Genomic DNA, 18,890 nt, shown 5'->3' on the forward strand with positions numbered 1-18,890 from the left:
CTGTATTTTTTAAATTCATACATTAATATTCCTTATTAAAGTAAAAATTTATCCTAAATCCAATTAATGTAACCCTTGCTCCAAACGAGTGTTATCATAATACTTCACACGTAATCTTCTTCTAAACACATGTTATATATAATAATACTACAATAATAATCCTTCCCCCAAACATATATTATAATAATACTACAATAATAATCCTTTTCCCAAACACATATTATAATAATAACACAATAACAATCCTTCCCCCAAACACATTTTATTATAACACTACTATCATAATCCCTCCCCCAAACACATATTATCATAATACTACATTTCATATTCCTTCCTCCAAACACATATTACCATAACAATACCAATAGTAACTCTTCCCTCAAACACATATTATCATAATACTAGAATTGTCATAGTCTTTTTTCCCTCATAACTCTTTCTCTTTCCCAAACACACCCTAAGTTTAAACTCTGGGTATCAAAAATATATATATTTTTTAATTTTTTTTGTTTTTGTAATTACAATGTCGTTAAAAAGAAATAAAACAAAATCAAATGGTCACTAACTATTAGAAAATAGCAAAATGAACAAAAAAAAAAAAAAGATTACAAAAATATCAAAATGTAACCATCTATTGAATTTGTCTATCATCATTTATGGTTATTGACCGTATATTTGAAGATATTTGGAGTAGTTTAGCTATTTAAAACCATGAGTCTAAGAACTAATATAAAATTTGTCTAATTTAATTGAAACCAAACTCAAACACAAACAAACCTATAAAAGTAATATAAATTTAGATTCATCTTTTAGAGTCTATTAGTAATGGACAACATTGATAATACGAGTCTGTATCACTGATTGATCTTGTTATATTTGCAATAATATTGATATACACCTTGATTGTTAACACTAAAAGTTCTATCCATTACGATGATTCATTGTTATTTCATTCTAATTTGAAATTGTTAAAAAATAAGAAATTCATGAACTAAATTATTACGAAATAATTTTCGAGGACTAAATTGTTATGTTAAGGTGTGTGATATTGCACCCTAATTTGTTTATTTATTACAGGAAAAACTTGAACATCTTTCTATAACATGTTCTGTGGTATGTTGATTCTGCCTTGAGAACAGTTTCTTATATATGTTGTTATGGGTGGCGTGACTTTCTGTTCTTTACAACATACCTTACAACATGCTAGGATAATTTAAATTATATCCGGAACATAAAAGCCAGTAGATACTAAGAAGGAATTTCTTTCTCAACAAGGATTTTTCAGGTTTTGTGGTTTGGTGTATTTTTTCTAGCCCATTTGATTTATTATTTTCTTGAACATCTTTTCAGAGTTATATATACATATGCATATTTGCACGTACATATGCACATATATGTACGTATATACATATATATTATTTTAGGATTGATTGTTTTGAAGATTCTTTCAAAACAGTTGTCTTGTGTGTTTTTTCTCGAACCACAACTATGTCAATTTTTGTTGGAGAAGATTGTATTGTTGTAGATCTTGAGACTTACTCTAGATTATGTTGATCGATTTTTCAACAACTTGAGAAGGATTTTAAAACTTACGTAATGAAATGTTATCATCATGAAGAGTCTAAATGATCAATCACTAATTATTTATATTTTGAGGGAGCCTAAGTATGTAAAAGGTGAGAAAATCTTACACTCAAGTAGAGCCTAAGTTTTATTAAAAACGAGTCTCACACAAAGGAAGAGTCCAGGTGCTTGTTTGCTAAGTTGACTTATTTAAGAGTAATTGTAAGTATCGTTTATATACAAATAAGTACATCATGGTAATTATTTGACTCAATACGAGTGAATATATCTTTTAAGAGGCCTATTGCCATTGAACTAGTTTACCGAACTCTATTTTTTTTTTTAATTTTTGCTTTAATTTTTAAGCTTATCTATGATGTTTCTATAAATGAAGTAGCTCACGTATAAGAAGCTTTGCTGTGGGTTAAATAATTTTTATTTCATGTTACTTCTACAAAAGTTTAAAATCTAAAAATAATTTTTTCAATTGCTTCATGTATATCTAAAAAGCACCTAGATCCATGGTATGATACATCAAAAATAAAAAAATAAAAAAATAAAAAAAATAAAAACGAGGGATTCCAACTAGAATAACCTAAATTTATATCTCATTTTACATAATTAGCTTTTTCACTAAGAAATTTCAGAAAAATCCTAAATGAGCTATAAAATTTCACAAAAGTATGATTCAATTTACCTTATTACACATTTCTATTAAAAATATGAAATAAATAAATAATAGAAAAACAATACGTAGGAGCGTTATAGGCATGAAGTATGGTAAGTGATTAATTCTATTATGATAAGTAATTTGTTAGATATCCTATGTAAATATGGTAAGTGATAATCTTATAATCAAAATTACTTCTTAATTATTATTTTTTTCAGTGATTTTGTTAAAAAATCCTTTACTACTGATCTCTCTCATTTTCTACTCTCTCTCTCTCCGTCCATTCTTTCTTCGTTTTGCATTGTTTTTCATATATTCCATGTAATTATAGTAGATAAGAAAAAGTTACGATGAGTATATGTAATATATACCTTTAAAACATTAGTTGTTCTTTGGTATACGTAATGTTGAGGAAAACTGAATATGTTGCAATGTAGGGACTTTGATTAAAGAATTGTATGAAAAAGTGGTTGAATGGGGAGGATATGTTAAATTGGTTTATGAATAGTATATATGAAATTATACATTGTATATTTTATGAATGAAAGGTTGTGTTTTCAATTTGTTAAATTGGTTTATGTATTTTATTTCAAATATTGATATTATATGTAATAAATAATAAATTATGTTTTAAACAATAGTGATTATATATGAAGGGTAGTATATTGAATATAATAAATTGAGGAACTTTGATTAGTACAGTTAGATGAAAAAATATGGAAATAAAAGAATTGAACTAAAAATTGGAATATGAATATTTCGAATAAAAGTCTGAAACAACATATTAAAAGTCTAATAATAAGAAGGAAAAATTAGTTGAAAACTTGTATCTCTTTCGGTTATGGCCAACACGTCCACAACGGCCACATATAACACGTATCTTGAACTTCATTTTAGAAGGAATTTTAATCTTCTTTTGGTCGACCAACTTAACGTTTTACATTCGGTGTGAGAAATTGATGGACAAAATCGAAAGTGGTGAAGAACGAAATAGGAAACGAAAATGGTGAAAGATGTTTCAACCGAAATTGGGCTTACTTGAAGGCTCCGGAATTGATTGAAGAAACTATCGGATTTGATGAAAAATTCGTTGTCGACGCCGAATTAAAATTGATGATGCTTTACATGGTGATAAAAATAGGGAAATTGCCAAAAATAGGTTAAAAAAGGAGGTTTAAATGACTTTTGGGATAAGTTTTCAAAAGAAAGGCTTTTAGAAAAATTTAGGTGTGAATGGACAAAAATGCCCTTCATTAAATTTCTATCCCTCTTCATTGAATTTCGACTACCCACGTTTGCTTTTCCTTCTCTTTCGCGTAGAACATCTAAAGTAAAAATAAAAACATCTCATTTCGTTGGCTTTTGAAATTTTCCGCTCTGCTCTTCGATTGTTCGTCGGTCATCCAGTGTATTTCGTTGCTTCTCCTTTTCGAACCATTCAATCAACTTTGAGCGTTTTCTCTTATTTCAGTGAGTTTTATCTGTAACCCATTTTCAATATATTTGCTGTAAATGTTTGGTATTGGAATCGACTTATTTGCTAGAATTTGTTCCTTTTTCTTCAGGCTTCAATCATGACATCGACATCGACCGACGGACCCTTGTACAAGATTAATCCTTCCCATCATTTTTATGCCCTAGTAAGTTGTTTGTCTCATTTAGAAAAGACAACACATAATATTAAGGCCAAACTCAAACCAGATCAATTAGCCTTATTTAGGAAAACAAAGTTTGGGCACTTTTGGACCTAAATATTGTCTTTAATGGGCCATTCATCCACTACTTACTGTTAAGGGAGGTGGAAGATGAATGAAATGATTCTATAAGTTTCTTAGTAGGGGGCGTTGTTTGTACTTTCGGTAGGAGAGAATTTAACATCATAACTGGACTATGGGGTCCTAAAGAGGACTATATTCAATTGGTTGGGGAATAGTCGACTATTGGAGAAGTTTTTCAAAGACAAGGAGTGTATTTATGTTAGCGACTTAAAGGATATATTTTTGGAATACGAGGGTGATGACGATGATATTGTGAAATTAGCTTTAGTCTACTTTATAGAGCTATCTTTGTTGGGAAAAGATAGGTGAACCAAAGTGGACATTGGTTTTTTCAAGATTGCTGATGATTGGAATACGTTTAATAATTATGATTGGGGTGGGATTTTTTTTGGACGCACGCTAAGTGCCTTGAAAAGATCCTTGGACAAGCAATATGCGAAGGGAAAGAAGAAATCAACACAGACAAAAAAATATAGTTTTTGAAGACAGAAGTCGAAACGTTTGAAATATAAAGAAAGGAAAAGTTCAACGTTATAGTAGGAAAAGTTCGGGAAAATACCTTTTAACGTTGACGAAAAATATGGACTGAGACAAAAATGGTCTGAGAGAACAATGGACTGAGAGAAAACGAAGGTGAGTGATCAGTGCGGTTCTGTATTACGAAGTGACGGAAAACGAATGAAGAAGGCGGAACGTATATATCGGTTGTTTTTACTAAAGGGGCAATATTGTAAATTCGCGTACTTTTTTTAAAATGTTGATTCGCGGTTGTAAATTCGCGGTTGTGTTTCGTTGTTTTAAAAGATCGTTTAGTTTTTTTATAACCGATCGTTTAATTAATTTCAAACGATTGTTACAATGAAAAAATAAACGATCGTTTAGTTTTGTTCAACCGATCGTTTAGTTATTTTCAAACGATCGTTTGGTAGTTTTTACACGATGGTTTGGTTGTTTTTAACCGATCGTTTAGTTTTGTTTAACCGATCGTTTAGTTGTTATCAAACGATCGTTTACTTTAGTTTTGTTTAACCGATCGTTTAGTTTTGTTTAACCGATCATTTAGTTGTTTTCAAACGATCGTTTGGTTGTTTTTACACGATGGTTTGGTTGTTTTTAACCGATCGTTTAGTTATTTTTAAATGATCATCTAGATATTTTTAAACGAACGTTTAGTTATTTTTAAACGAACGTTTAGTTATTTTTAAACGATCCTAAAACCAGTTTCTTATGTTCCTAAATGAATAAGCCAATTGTTATTTTCGTCTTCTTCATCCATCTGGAAGCACAGAAAGTAAGAATGTTGGGACACATCATTAAGAAAACACATCATTAACAAACATTCATTAATTAGTGTAATAATTCGTACAATGGTAAAGAAATTTCTAATCTTGTATGCTCGACTTGTCGGTATATGAAATTAGATTGAATTGATACACGTTAATCTGTTGTGACGTATTTGTTTACACCGACCACACTTATGCAATTTCGGAGCTTCACCAACTCGTTTGGAACGTGCGAGATACGTGCGAGATGTGTGCGAGATACGTGTGAGATAAAACATAAGGGCCTTAGAGAGTCACTAAACATGCAAAGAATAGCTCTAAATGGATTAGGAGGTGTACCAATTTAATTTTGAAATAAATAGTGAAAGTTTGGAACGTGCGAGATGTGTGCGAGATACGTGCGAGATAAAGCATAAGGGCCTAAGAGAGTTACTAAACATGCAAAGAATAGCTCTAAATGGATTAGGAGGTGTATCAATTTGATTTTGAAATAAATAGTGAAAGTTTGGAACGTGCGAGATATGTGCGAGATGTGTGCGAGATATGTACGAGATAAAGCATGAGGGCCTAAGAGAGTTACTAAACATGCAAATAATAGCTTTAAATGGATTAGGAGGTGTACCAATTTGATTTTGAAATAAATAGTGAAAGTTTGGAACGTGCGAGATGCGTGCGAGATAAAAAAAAACCTGCGAGATAAAAAAAAAAAAAAAACCTCCATTCCTTCTATTCCTATTGCTTACTCCTCCTCTATTTGATCCAACTAAATCCTCATCCTCTAGTTCAATTCATGTTTTACTACCCATTGAACTTTCTAAGAACCTAAAACCAAACTTTGACTAAATTAATTTACAACAAATAAGTCCATTCCAAAAACCAGACAATTACGGATGAAAATAGCAACAAATACCCCAACAAAACATTTACTGACAACAAATAAATTAAAAATGGGTTAGACATGAAACTCACCCAAATAAGAGAAAACGCTTGATGTTGATTGAATGGTTCGAAGAGGAGCGACAAAATGCACTGGACAACGACTGATGAAGGGCAAGCGACGATGGTCGGAGTAGCTTCAGGTGTTCTACGCCAAAGAAAAGAGAAGGGAAAGGGAACTATACGCGAAAGAAAAGAGAAGGGAAAGGGAACTATACGTGAAAGAGAAGGGAAATCGATCGTGGAGAGAAGGGAAACCAAACGTGGAAGAGGGAAAGGAAAAGAAGGGCATTTTTGTCCATTCATACCTAAATTATCCTAAAAGTCTTTCTTTTGAAAACTTGTCCCAACAGTCATTTAAACCTCCTTTTTTAACCTATTTTTGGCAATTTCCCATGAAAATAAGAGGTTTTTTTTAAAAAATATAACAAAGTAGCAAAATATTTACATCGTATAGAACAATTTCGAAAACAAAAAAAGCCCACAGGCCCATAATGGAAAATACCAAAAATACCCTGTCAACCACGCTGTCAACAACACGCATAATATATTTGGTACACGATCATTTAGATTTGGCTATTGTTTGGTACATGATCGTTTAGATTTAGTCTTTTAGATTTGGCTAATCTAAACGATTTATTTTTTCAGTTCTATCGTTTAATTTGGTTACACTGTTGTTTAAATTTGGTACACAATCGTTTAGATTTGGTTGTTTAGATTTTGATAGTCAAATCTAAACGATTTATTTTTTCAATTTTATCGTTTAATTTGGTTACATAATCGTTTAGATTTGGTTACTGGATTATTTAGATTTGGTCGTTTAGATTTGGTTACATGAACGTTTAGATTTGACCCAAATTTAAACGATTTTTTTTTCAAAATTTGGTACATGATCGTTTAGATTGGCTAGACGAAAAATTTTCAAGATTCTTTTGGTACACGATCGTTTAGATTTGGTTACTTCAATCCAAACGATTTTTTTCAAGATTTTTTATACATGATATTTTAGATTTGGTTATCCTAGTCTAAACGACGGAAAAAAAAGATGAGAAAAAGAAGAAAGACGATAGAAAGAAATTGTAGAGAAAAAAAAAGACAAAAAGAAGAAAGACGATAAAAAGAAATCAAATTTGGTTACCCAGATCTAAACGAAGTAAAAAAGAAGAGAAAAAGAATAAAGACAACGGAAAGAAATCACACCTAGAAAAAAAACAAGAAAGGAAGAAAGCAAAATATCGTAGCAGAACAAAGAGAAAAGATAGAACGACAAATCTGAAATATTTAGAAAATGGTTAACTTTATTGATTTTATTACACGAGTCGTAAATATTTTAGTAATTTGTTATATTTATGAAAATTAACCAAATAGTATCGATGATAAAATTATATGGTCAAATCTACGATAAATGATAACTTAATTTTGAATATAATTAAAATTATAATAATATTAAAATTATATATTAATTATCAGCCTAAATAAGAAAGTAATAAATTACACAATAAATTCAATATAAGGTAAATAAGAAAATATTTTGTATTCGATTTCCAAAATCATATATAATTAATAATTATGATAAGGTTATATATACGAAATTCTAATAATTTTATTTTAGAAAATTAGTGAAATTTTCGGGTGAAACTAAGCCTATTTTCTGAATTTTTCTAAAAACAATTATTCAGTTATATGTTTATTTTTTTAAGTTGAAATTCTAAGTTCAAACATCGAGGGTGAGTTACAAGGTTACAAACACAACCACAACAAAGCTCTTCTACAATGCAGAACTCTAAAGAAAATGCAAAACTCAGCAGTTAAAGCATTTCTATTCCTTCTATGCCTTAGCTGCTCAGGCAAAACTCTTGAGAGAATCTGTCTTTTATCTCTATCATGAGAAACTGAAGTATAATATGTAAAACACGAACACACAAGCTCTTGAAGTAAGAGCATACGATACAAAACTATGAGGAAAACCTATCTCTATCATGAGGAGAAGAGTAATCAATATTTGGGCCAAGAGGGATGATTCCGAATGGATTGATTGTAGGATGGCTTCCATAATAATGCTTCTTTATATGTTCCATATTAACAGAGCTGCCTACCCCTTTAGTTTGGTATATATCTTTGGTGTAATTGAACAGATTTGAATACTCTCTCAGTAGTTTCTTGTTGCATTTGAAGTGAACTGCATAAACCTGAACTTGGAAAACAGAATGATGGTCAGATGGAGAAAGAAAAGCACTTTTTTGAGAGGCTTAGTTGATATTGGTACCTCGTCGAATCTTATAATGGTGACGAACAGCCGAATGTCTGCTTCAGTCAGTGTGTTCCCACAGAGGTAACGTTGCTTTGAAAGTATTTCCTCACATCTGTCTAAAGCTTCATACAACTCTTTCACAGCCTGTGGAAGGATGGTTCCTGGTTATTTATATCTCCAGAGTACATCAAAAAAGACTGAGTTTATATTTTTCATGATCAAGTGTACATTGATTGGGTTGCATACTTGCATTGTATAAGGGCACATTTCTGATCCAAAATACTACTTGAATCAAACAAATCACTAGAAATGTTCGTGTAAAAAAACATGTAAAAGCATATACCTTAAAGATTAATTAATTCCAACTTGGATAAATTCAGCTGAAACAAAATTGAAATGAAATCATAGACCTTAAAAATTCAACTTATTTGAATCAGAACAATCCTATAATGACCCAATTGAAACAGTTTGTATTCTCATACATTCAATCAGTTTTTACTTTAAGCACTCTAAATTGTTAGCTTCTAAACAGAATGCTTACCTGGTCATAAGGCTGTTGCTGCCTTGCAAAACCACATTTATAAACACCATTATTAATGCCACTGTATATCCAATCATTAGTCGCATCAATTTGGGCTTGCAAGTGAGTGGGATAGAGATCCAGAGATGGATTCTCAGCTATATCATTGAATTCAGTATTAAGCATGCGAATTATCTCTGAGCTCTCATTGTTAACAATTGTTTTGAGTTTCATGTCCCACAAAACCTGTCATGAGGAAGATCATGAGAAAACTGCATAACATGATAAAACCTCGTGAGAAACGCAAATTAAGAACGCAACAATGGCTGAAACTTACTGGAACTGTATACTTTCCACTGTAATTTATACTGGCAAGTTCATACAGTTCTCTAATACTTCTAACTCCATTCAAAGGGTCAGGTTCAGCACCAGGCTCCTCTGTATCAGAGCTAGGAAAAACCCATCCCATATGATCATCAGAGTCCTTGGTTCTTTCCCATATTGGTTTGACTGACTGAGAAAAACAGTTTGATGTAAAGAAGAGATTAGTTCTCAGTAAAAACATCGTGCTTCCATTGAGTTATTAAAAAAGAAATGTACCGTGAAACTGATCGCTTTTTCGAGTCCTTTGATCTTCAAATATGCAAGGCACCTGGATGCCCAAGGACAAGCGTATGATATGTAGAGATGATATCTCCCAGATTCTGGTGGAAACTGGGAGGATCCATCTCGGGAAATCAAATTGCGAAACGTCGAAGCTGTTCTTACAAAAGCACCTGTTGTAGACATTTCATCGAGCGCTGAGCGTGCCATTTTGAAGAAAAACCTGAAAGAATGCTCCATAAATTTACTAATAGACACAAAAAAGTCAAAATGACTCTTCACTTGGAGTGAGTTGAATGGGAAATCAGAATTCCCGTTTCCATTTCATTAAAAAAATTCGAACCCATCTCCTCTTTTATTTTGTTGAGCTCGACAATCTCATTCCAGATCCAACAGGTAAGAAAATTAAGGACAATCAAATTAGGAAGTGGAACTGAAGGTAAAATTGACAACTCGATCAACCCAAAAACAGAAATGGATACCCTCATCCAACAAAACAAATAAGTGGTATTGAATAATCATTCAATTAAGGGTCATAATATTTAAAGCAATAACGAGGCAGTGAGAGACACCCACCGGATGGATGAATGGGAAGGGAAAAATGAGATAAATCAACTAAAACGATGAACTCAGAGTTAGAAAGAAAGAGGAGGAATTGAAAAGAAAAAGAAACAAAATAAGGAGAAAGTTAGGGATAACCTTAGAGACGTAAAACTGTGATTGGAAGAGGAAGTGTTGTTAGTTTGAGGCAAAAGCAGTGTATGTATAGCAATGGCGAAAGATGGAGCCTTCAGGAAGCAAAGTAGGAGTTGATCACTTCTATTTATTTTTATTTTGCGTATACTTACTTAAAAGTATTTATATTGGTTATTATAACTCTTTACTTTTACTTATTTTATTTTTTCAATTTAACTTTAATATATATGAACCAAAATAAACGTAGAGGGATTAAAATAAAATTATTTATTTTGTTCGATGGAAGGTGAAGGTTGTTGTTTCCTGTTTCATATCCTTTATTTTATTTTATTTCTTCTTTTCTATTTCAAATTTTAAATAAAATAAGAAGGTTGGAACTATATAATGCTACTATATATATATATATATATAAAATAAAAATGAAAAGGTGTGGATATTTCTTTCATTATTTAGGTAGTTCGTTTCAAATTTTGCAAGTAAAATTTAGTTGAAGAGACCCACCCACTACCCTAATCATTACAACTGCTTTAACCAAAAAAAAAAAAAAAAAAGAGAGAGAGTAAAAAACTATGGTTACCAAGGTTCCATCGTTCCAATTTACTAATTTGAAATGAGCTCAACTCAACTATAGTTAATATAATCGTTCGTTCTTTCTTTCTAGAAGTTGATGGTTGAATCATCTATCCTACCACAATTGATATCCTAAAAAATCTGGTTATTTTGTCTATTTACTTTTGTGGTATAGAAATTGTTTTAAAAGGCAAAACCGTCAAAAAAAAATTAAACTCCAATTTGTAACAAATAAATCGTTAAAGTAACATCCATTATTTTGAATTTAATTACACAAAATTAAGATAATAAATTCCAAAAATTATCTTAATTTTTTTTTTCGGGGTGTTACAAAATGATATCCTCTTATTAAATGAAAATAAAATTTTGGAATATTTATTACATTAATTAGATAAGTTATAAAATAGATAATAAATGTAATATCATATAATTATAGTATTATATTATATATCTATGAAAATATATATTTATGAAAATAAATATTATTTATAATTGATGTGAAGGATAAAATGGTCATTAAGATTACGACATCTTAATTAAGAAAATAAATGAAATTTAGAGACATTTGTGTAAAATCATGGCAAAGGTAAGTGATTTTTTTTTAATATTTTTTAAAAATATTACCAATACATATGTTCCAAAACTATTGGTAAAGGAGAATATTCCTCCAAACAAAATGCTAACAATTTGGTAACTTAGCTTTTATGAATGGCTTATGTGTACCGTCAATTTGACAATTCTCTTTAACAAAGGCAACCATCATCATTTCTTGTGGGTGCGATGTATACTTTTTGTAGGATATGGATTTGTAATACTATCGTTTTTAAATATTTAATTTAAAAGGTAAGTCATTTAAAAGAATGAATTTAAAAAATAAGTCATTAACAGCTACCTTAAATAACTTTATCTTGTATTTTAAACTATTTTTATCAAATGAATTTAAATAAAAGTGAGTTTTTGTTAAAAGCATTATCAAATTTAAATGGACTTTTTATCTGATCTCCTCACCCTTCTTCTATTACTTATTTTCTTTTCCCTTTTCACTCTTCCTCTTCCATTATCCATTTCTTCTTTTTCCCCTTCCTCCCTACGTTTTCAAAATGTAAACAAACAAATAAATCTCTCTAAGATTTGAGTTCAATTTACTTATTATGATATCATAGGGAAGAAGGGGAGAAAGGAGAAAGGAGAAAGGATGAAGGGAAGAGAGGAAATAAGAGAAGGAAAAGAAAAAAGACAAAGCAAAAAAAAAAAAAAAAAAAAGACCGAAGATCGAGAAAAGGCATAAGAAGAGTTAAAAGGATGAAAAGAGGAAAAGAGGAAAGAACAAAATTGGAATCAATGGTGGCGTCTTCCATTGATGATGAAGTAAGAAGATGGAAGGAGGTGGGGGAGAAGTCAACGGTGGCGGCTGTGGGGGAATATGAGGTAAGACAGAATAAAATAAACAAACAGATAATTAATTAAATGTTTTTTCTTAAATTTCACAAGTTTAAAATTTGGAAAAATAAATAGTTATTATACAAAGGAAGTGTCACATCAAGAAAAAAAAAAGACAAATTGACTAAAATGAAACCAAATACAACCTTCTAGAGTAAAATTTTGAGTTTAAAAGCCTAGAGATCCAAATGCATATTAACAATTAAAAGTGTTTGGAAAATATCAATATAAATTTTGGAGATGTATTAATCAAAATTGGAATTTAATAATTATGTTAATTGAAATCATAAATGATCCGGGTGGTTTCAATTTAAACATTAAACTTTTATAATTAAATCTAAATAAAATATAATAGATAGTTTAAATTAATACAATTATGTAACTTCACGTTTAAATCGATGCACTTAGAAGAAGTTTGGAGTATAAATAGATATAATTAATAACTTGGAGTATAAATTGATACAATCCTCAAAATTCAAGGTTAACAATAGTGCACTTATTAATTTAGAGTTTAAATTGACCTAAATTCTAAAGTTTAGGTTTAAATAGATAGCTTTAAAAAATAAATATAATTTTTGATAAAAATTACGTTGTCAATTTTAGCTTGTAGTAGCGAAAATCTTGTTGTTACTAAATAAACCATTTTTCTAATATAAGACTTCAAATGTTGAGTTTGAAAAGAGAATAACCAAAATGGTACGATACTTAAACTTTATCTATGCATTTTAAAATTTGATGCCTATTTATTTAATAATTAATACAATTAATAGTAGTAACTAAAAAAAGGTTTTACTTTGATTAATAGATATGAGAATTACACTTCTTCACTTTCTACGTTAAATCAGGAGGTGTTTTCAAATATAACAAAATTAATGAGTTAACTTGTATATACATATAACAATCTTTTACTTTTTATTTGTGATAGACCATAATAGACTCATATAGACATCTATTTCTTTGTGATAGATATTAATAGATGTTTATTTGAGTCTATCATTGTAAGAAAGTAAAATTTTCTTATATTTATAAATATAAGCTTGACCATTATGTCAGAATTATATTTGTGGAATAACTAAGCTAATCGCCAGGTAAGAGATTCTACCACTGGACCTTCGAACTGAATTTAAAAGATTGCGTGTATTACGACTATACATTGAGGGTAGCTAAGATGCATAATGCGACGCTATAGATAATGATTGATGTTATGTTACTAATGGTGACTGATCTCTTTATGATTATTATGACACATGATATATTAATCTCATGCTTAAGGACGTTATGATTAATATTTATGTTATGTTATGATGTTTATGATGATGTCACATGATTTTGGCTTATGGTGTGTCTATTAACTTTATATGATAAGTTTCTTACCCCATCTGTATTGTGATCTTATCTATGGGGCCACTAGCACGACTAGGGGTGATTCTACGGGATCACTCGCACGATTAGAGGTTTACCTACAAATCACGTGCACGGTTAGGGGACAGTTATATTGTGTATACGAGGTCGCTCGCACGACTAGGGGTGTTCCGACGGGCCCACTCGCACGATTAGGGGTGTACCTACGTATTACATATATATTTATAGAGTGTTTACCTACAATCACTCGCACGACTAGGGATGTTCCCAGGGATCGCTCGCATGATTTAGGGGTGTTCGTACGATCTCACTCACTTAGGTGTGCTCCGTTGGACACACGATGTTACGTTTATGTTTATAATGAAAAGTTAATAGATCATCTAGCGGAACTAGTAGTAGGTCCCTTACTGAGTATATTTATATACTCATTATTTCTTATGTGTAATATTTCAGGCTAAGGTCGAAAACATAAGAAGCTGGTGAGCAACAAAAAGGGATCCGTAGCATGCCATATGGGGACACAGTTCATCTTCCGCACTTATTTATATGTTTTTTCAGTATTTTAAATTTTAACTATTTTACTTAAGATTTTGTCATGTTTATTTGTTTTTATTTTTAGAACCCACAGGTCACTTTTTCAAATTATTTTTGTTGGTTTTGATAATCTTATATTTCATGAGTATCTTGGTTTTATAAAAATTTTAGTCGTTTGTCTCTTAAACAAGAAATGTATTTTGTTATTCGTCTTTTTGAATAATGACCTAAACTTAGTTTAAAAAGTTTGGTTGTTACACATTTATTAGAGATCCAAATTTAATATGGTAGAAAATTGAGTCAAATATGGTAATAATGTACTAAATAATTTCTACAAAATGAATGAATTGATCTTTATTGAATTTCATCCGGTATCCTAATTTCACATTCTTCTTTCACCTTTTCGACGTCTTTCACCGACCATTTTAACATTCTTCTTCCACCTTTTCAGCGCCTTTCATCGATCAGTTTAGCCGTCCTATCTTTTCAATCTATCTCTCTGTCCTATTTTTCTTATTCCGCTCATCTTCTTCAAGTATATCCAGTGAGTGTATATTTCTTTCTTTCATGTTTCTTTCTCCTTCATGTTTATGTAAATTTTTCCATATATAATTCTGGTTTTATTTTTCGTTCAAGTTTTCGGTAAATAAAAAGTATAGTGAATGCATATTTTAGTCATCTCCTTAACTAATTTTTTCATGTTATTAATTTTGTTTCTTAAATTGTAAAGTATAATATACAATATATAATCAACGTATTCTCTTTCTTATTGAAATAGTATTGTGCAGTTATTATTATACACAATTGCATATCTATTATAATTTGTGTCTTGATCAATATATACTCTTTCATATATAGAACATTACATTAACACCGATACATATATTTATATTATCTATTATCATGTATGGACAAAATTACATTATATTTTGATTGTATTTTCAACGATACCTTTCAGTACATATTTGTTTCATCATTATTATATACCACTGCATATTTAAAACAATTATGTGTTGTGACCTATATATACACCTGTATATTTAAAATATACTATGTACTATATTACTTAAATTATGTAATATAGTATACAGTATATAATGAACTTTTTTTCCTTTCTTATTTGACACTACTATGCAACTAATGAACTTAATTTTTTAAATTTTTGAACTCTGGACCTTTTTTTTTTTTTTTTTTTTTTATCAATGGTGCACTGCGAACATACAACATAAAAGATATCATATAGTTTATGGTATAACATTAAGCATTAAACATCACACACATAATATATATAATTATACAGCAGACATAATATTTTATATATGTTACAGTATATATTAAATATTATTAAGTATTAAGTATTAAACATTAAGTATTAAGCATTAAGCATTAAGCTTCACACACAAAATATATTATTAAGCAACAGACACATAATATATCATATATTATACAGTATATATTATCTTTTCCTAATTGTATTGAAATAAATTTGTACTTTCATATAATATAAAATTTGTTACAAAATTAAAATACAATGTAAAATTTACACAAATAAATTGTTATATAATATTATGTTAAATATACAAAGGCATATAATGATCTATTTAAATCAAAAACAGTTTCAGTCACGGTAAGATTTTACAAATTAACTTTCAATATATGAAAATCAATGCAAATTTGATGAAATATAATAAGTATTTATGAGAAATTATTAAATTATGTAGAATATATGAAAAACAATACAAAACGAAAGAAAACGATATGGTATATATACTTGACTGACTATAAATTGAGGTATATACTATAAATTACATGACATATATACTCCATTCTCTGTAAATTTTTTTCATTGAAAAATTTACCGAGAAATTTCACCGGCATACTATATTTCACAATTTCATACACATAATTAATAATATAGAACAAATATGCACTCATTGAAAAATTTTGAAGGAGATGAGCAAAATAAAAAAAATGGACGGAAAGAGAGATCGGATGGTGGGAAATTTTTTTTTTGAACAAAATCACCAAAAGAAAAATAATTAAGAGGGAATTTTAATTATAATATTACCATAATAGAATTAATCACATATCATAGTACATAAGATATCTAATAAATGCAAATCTTAATCACATGCAATTGTCTACTTTCCTTATTTCATTTTTTTTTATTTTTTAATAAATTATTAATAATAAATATGGTTAGTTTGGCCTTTTGGGCTCTACATTTATGTAAAATTGAAGCACATTAGGATATTTTTGAAAAATTTGGTAACATTAGGTCTAATTTGTAGTAAAACACCGTATTTAAGCTATAATAATTAAAACTATTTTTTTTTTCTCTCCATAATTTAGACAAATTTTTATATTGTTTTTCAATATGCAAGATGAACAAACCGTCCTTGAAAATTTCAAGTGTACAATATTTATTAGGTCGCATTAACTTGACTCCTTACTTGCACAATCCGGCTATCTGGGTCAAATTTTTTTCCTCCAATTGTCTAACCGAACTCAACACAAAATTTTAACCAAATCAAAGTGTTAAGGAGCGTTTGGTGCATAGGTTCAAAATCAAATACCTGGAATTTGAATGTCCGTGGCCTTATCTGATGGGGTTCTGATGCCTGGAAATCATAGATGTTAGTGTGTTTGGGGTGTAGGATTTGAAAATCAGGATTTCTGATACCTGTGTTTGGGGTGCTAGTTTTGAATTCCTCGGTTTAGCTAATTTGTTAGTTCTTTTTGTCAATTGTACATCCTAAATTTATCATGTATCAAAATTTTAATTGGTTTTTTTTCATATTTTGTATCTCTAATTCAATTTTTTGACTCTATTGATTTTAATGACAATGATGTAAAAGTGAGAAATTTTAATATTCAATAACAATAATTTTGATTACAGTTGCATTAACATGAATGGTCTAATTAGAAATTTTACAAATCATTCACAAAATATAATAAGTCATGTAATTGAATGGGGTTTACGAAAGTTTCAGTTAAGCAACAAGAAAAACGGTCTAATAGGTTTCCATAACCAAAAGAGTCGTGCAAAAGCAAAAGTCAAATAGAGTTACATTTAGCCATAGTTATGGTTGTCTTCCTACGATAGGCAATGTATTTTAAACCACTTTTATTAGAAGAGTCTAAATAAAAATGTGTTTTTTTTACAAACACTTTTTTCTTAAGACAATTCAAATAAGACTTAAGTCTTCTAGTTAAATTGACCAATGAGAAAAAATGGAAAAAAATGTTATTCAACTAAAAATAAACAACCATGGTATATGTGAACATGTCTACAATTTCTAGAATATTTCCAATATACTAATATTTGATTTATACTTGAGATCACAATAGATGGTGATCAATTTTCACCTCGAAAAAATATAACAAAATAAAAAAAATCTCCTAAAATGAAGGAAAGATTAATTTTAAACAAATAATACAAAAGAGATAATTAAAAACGATGATCTAATTAATTATTATTAGAAAAACTCCAGAAGAAAAGAAAATAGAAGAATGAAAAAAATGTGTACTTTAAAAAATATTATTGTGATCAAATCGAATGTGTATTTGGAATGACTCAGAAAAAAATTCAAAATTTATTTTTATTAAATTTTCAAGGTTTGCAGAAATTGTGGGAGTTGGTGGCCGGAAGTTTGCTGGCGAGTTATTAGAAATGACACCCAATGGTCGGCTGACAATGGTCACCAGAGAGTGTTCGGAGTTGGCTGACAAATTTTCTAAATTGAATTAGAAAAAAGGTAATTAATGGGCTTGAATAGCGTTTTGCTATTTAAACCTATGGGAAAGGTTGCTGGAAGCCTTGGAGAAGAAAGTCTTTGATCAATGGTGAAGACGATCAACAGTCGTCAATGTTTAAGACGATTGGTTGGTCGCTGACCATCAGACAATCAGTCACCAAGGGTCATGGCTATTGGTCATTGACCATCACTAGAATTGTTTGTTAATAGGCACAACATCAATATTTAACGACAACGATTGGTCATCGTCGATCAAGATGTTTACTCGACGACAATAACGTCCAAAGTTGTAGGTCACTAGCGATCAAGATGATTTGTCACTAGCGATTGATAATCGATGGTCAAGACGATCCAAAGGCGATGATCAAGATGATCGGGAGCTGACAGTTAAGATGATCGGTCATCTTGATCGTCAATCGATCATGATCGTTTATCATTGTTGATCGTGAAGTTGGCTAATATTTGTTGTCAACAGTCATCTATGATCATTGATAAGAGGTTGAAGTGTATATTAAAACATATGACATTCAATAAAAAAAACATATTTCAAACCCATGGGTTTGGTTTCTTAATCCTAAGAATTTTATTCCAAGTGTCCAAACATGGGTTAGGCTTCAAATGCCAAACCCCCCTAATTCCAAACCACACATGGGCCAAACACCTCTTTATACGGTTTGGGTTGGGTAATTGGGGTTGGTCGGGTTATCGATTTTTTTTAACATCCCTAATCAAATCCATATATACGTGGTTCACTAACAATGTATGTGTTGCTACATCCATGGGCAAAAGAAGAACAAATATTATTAGAGAAAATGTTTTCAGAGTACAAACTAGATGCCATTAGGTTAGATGATTTATATATTACAATTTTTTAAACCTTACGATCAAAATCATAAATAACTACTTATGCTCAATTACGAAAACTA

At 29.9% G+C, this 18,890-nt stretch overlaps 1 protein-coding gene across 1 annotated transcript; it reads right to left on the reverse strand.

The window, feature by feature from the left end:
- Positions 1 to 7,996: 7,996 nt before the first annotated feature.
- LOC103498268 (uncharacterized) lies at positions 7,997 to 10,434 on the reverse strand. The gene is made up of 6 exons (XM_008460823.3): positions 10,304 to 10,434; positions 9,602 to 9,827; positions 9,339 to 9,515; positions 9,023 to 9,247; positions 8,497 to 8,625; positions 7,997 to 8,419 (listed from the first exon to the last, which is right to left on the reverse strand). Exons 2-6 carry the CDS (start codon positions 9,812 to 9,814, stop codon positions 8,186 to 8,188), a joined length of 978 nt encoding a protein of 325 aa, XP_008459045.2. The 5' UTR covers positions 9,815 to 9,827; positions 10,304 to 10,434; the 3' UTR covers positions 7,997 to 8,185.
- Positions 10,435 to 18,890: the final 8,456 nt, after the last annotated feature.

The sequence above is a fragment of the Cucumis melo genome, chromosome 12 (genome assembly GCF_025177605.1).
Source record: "Cucumis melo cultivar AY chromosome 12, USDA_Cmelo_AY_1.0, whole genome shotgun sequence".
Taxonomy (NCBI): domain Eukaryota; kingdom Viridiplantae; phylum Streptophyta; class Magnoliopsida; order Cucurbitales; family Cucurbitaceae; genus Cucumis; species Cucumis melo.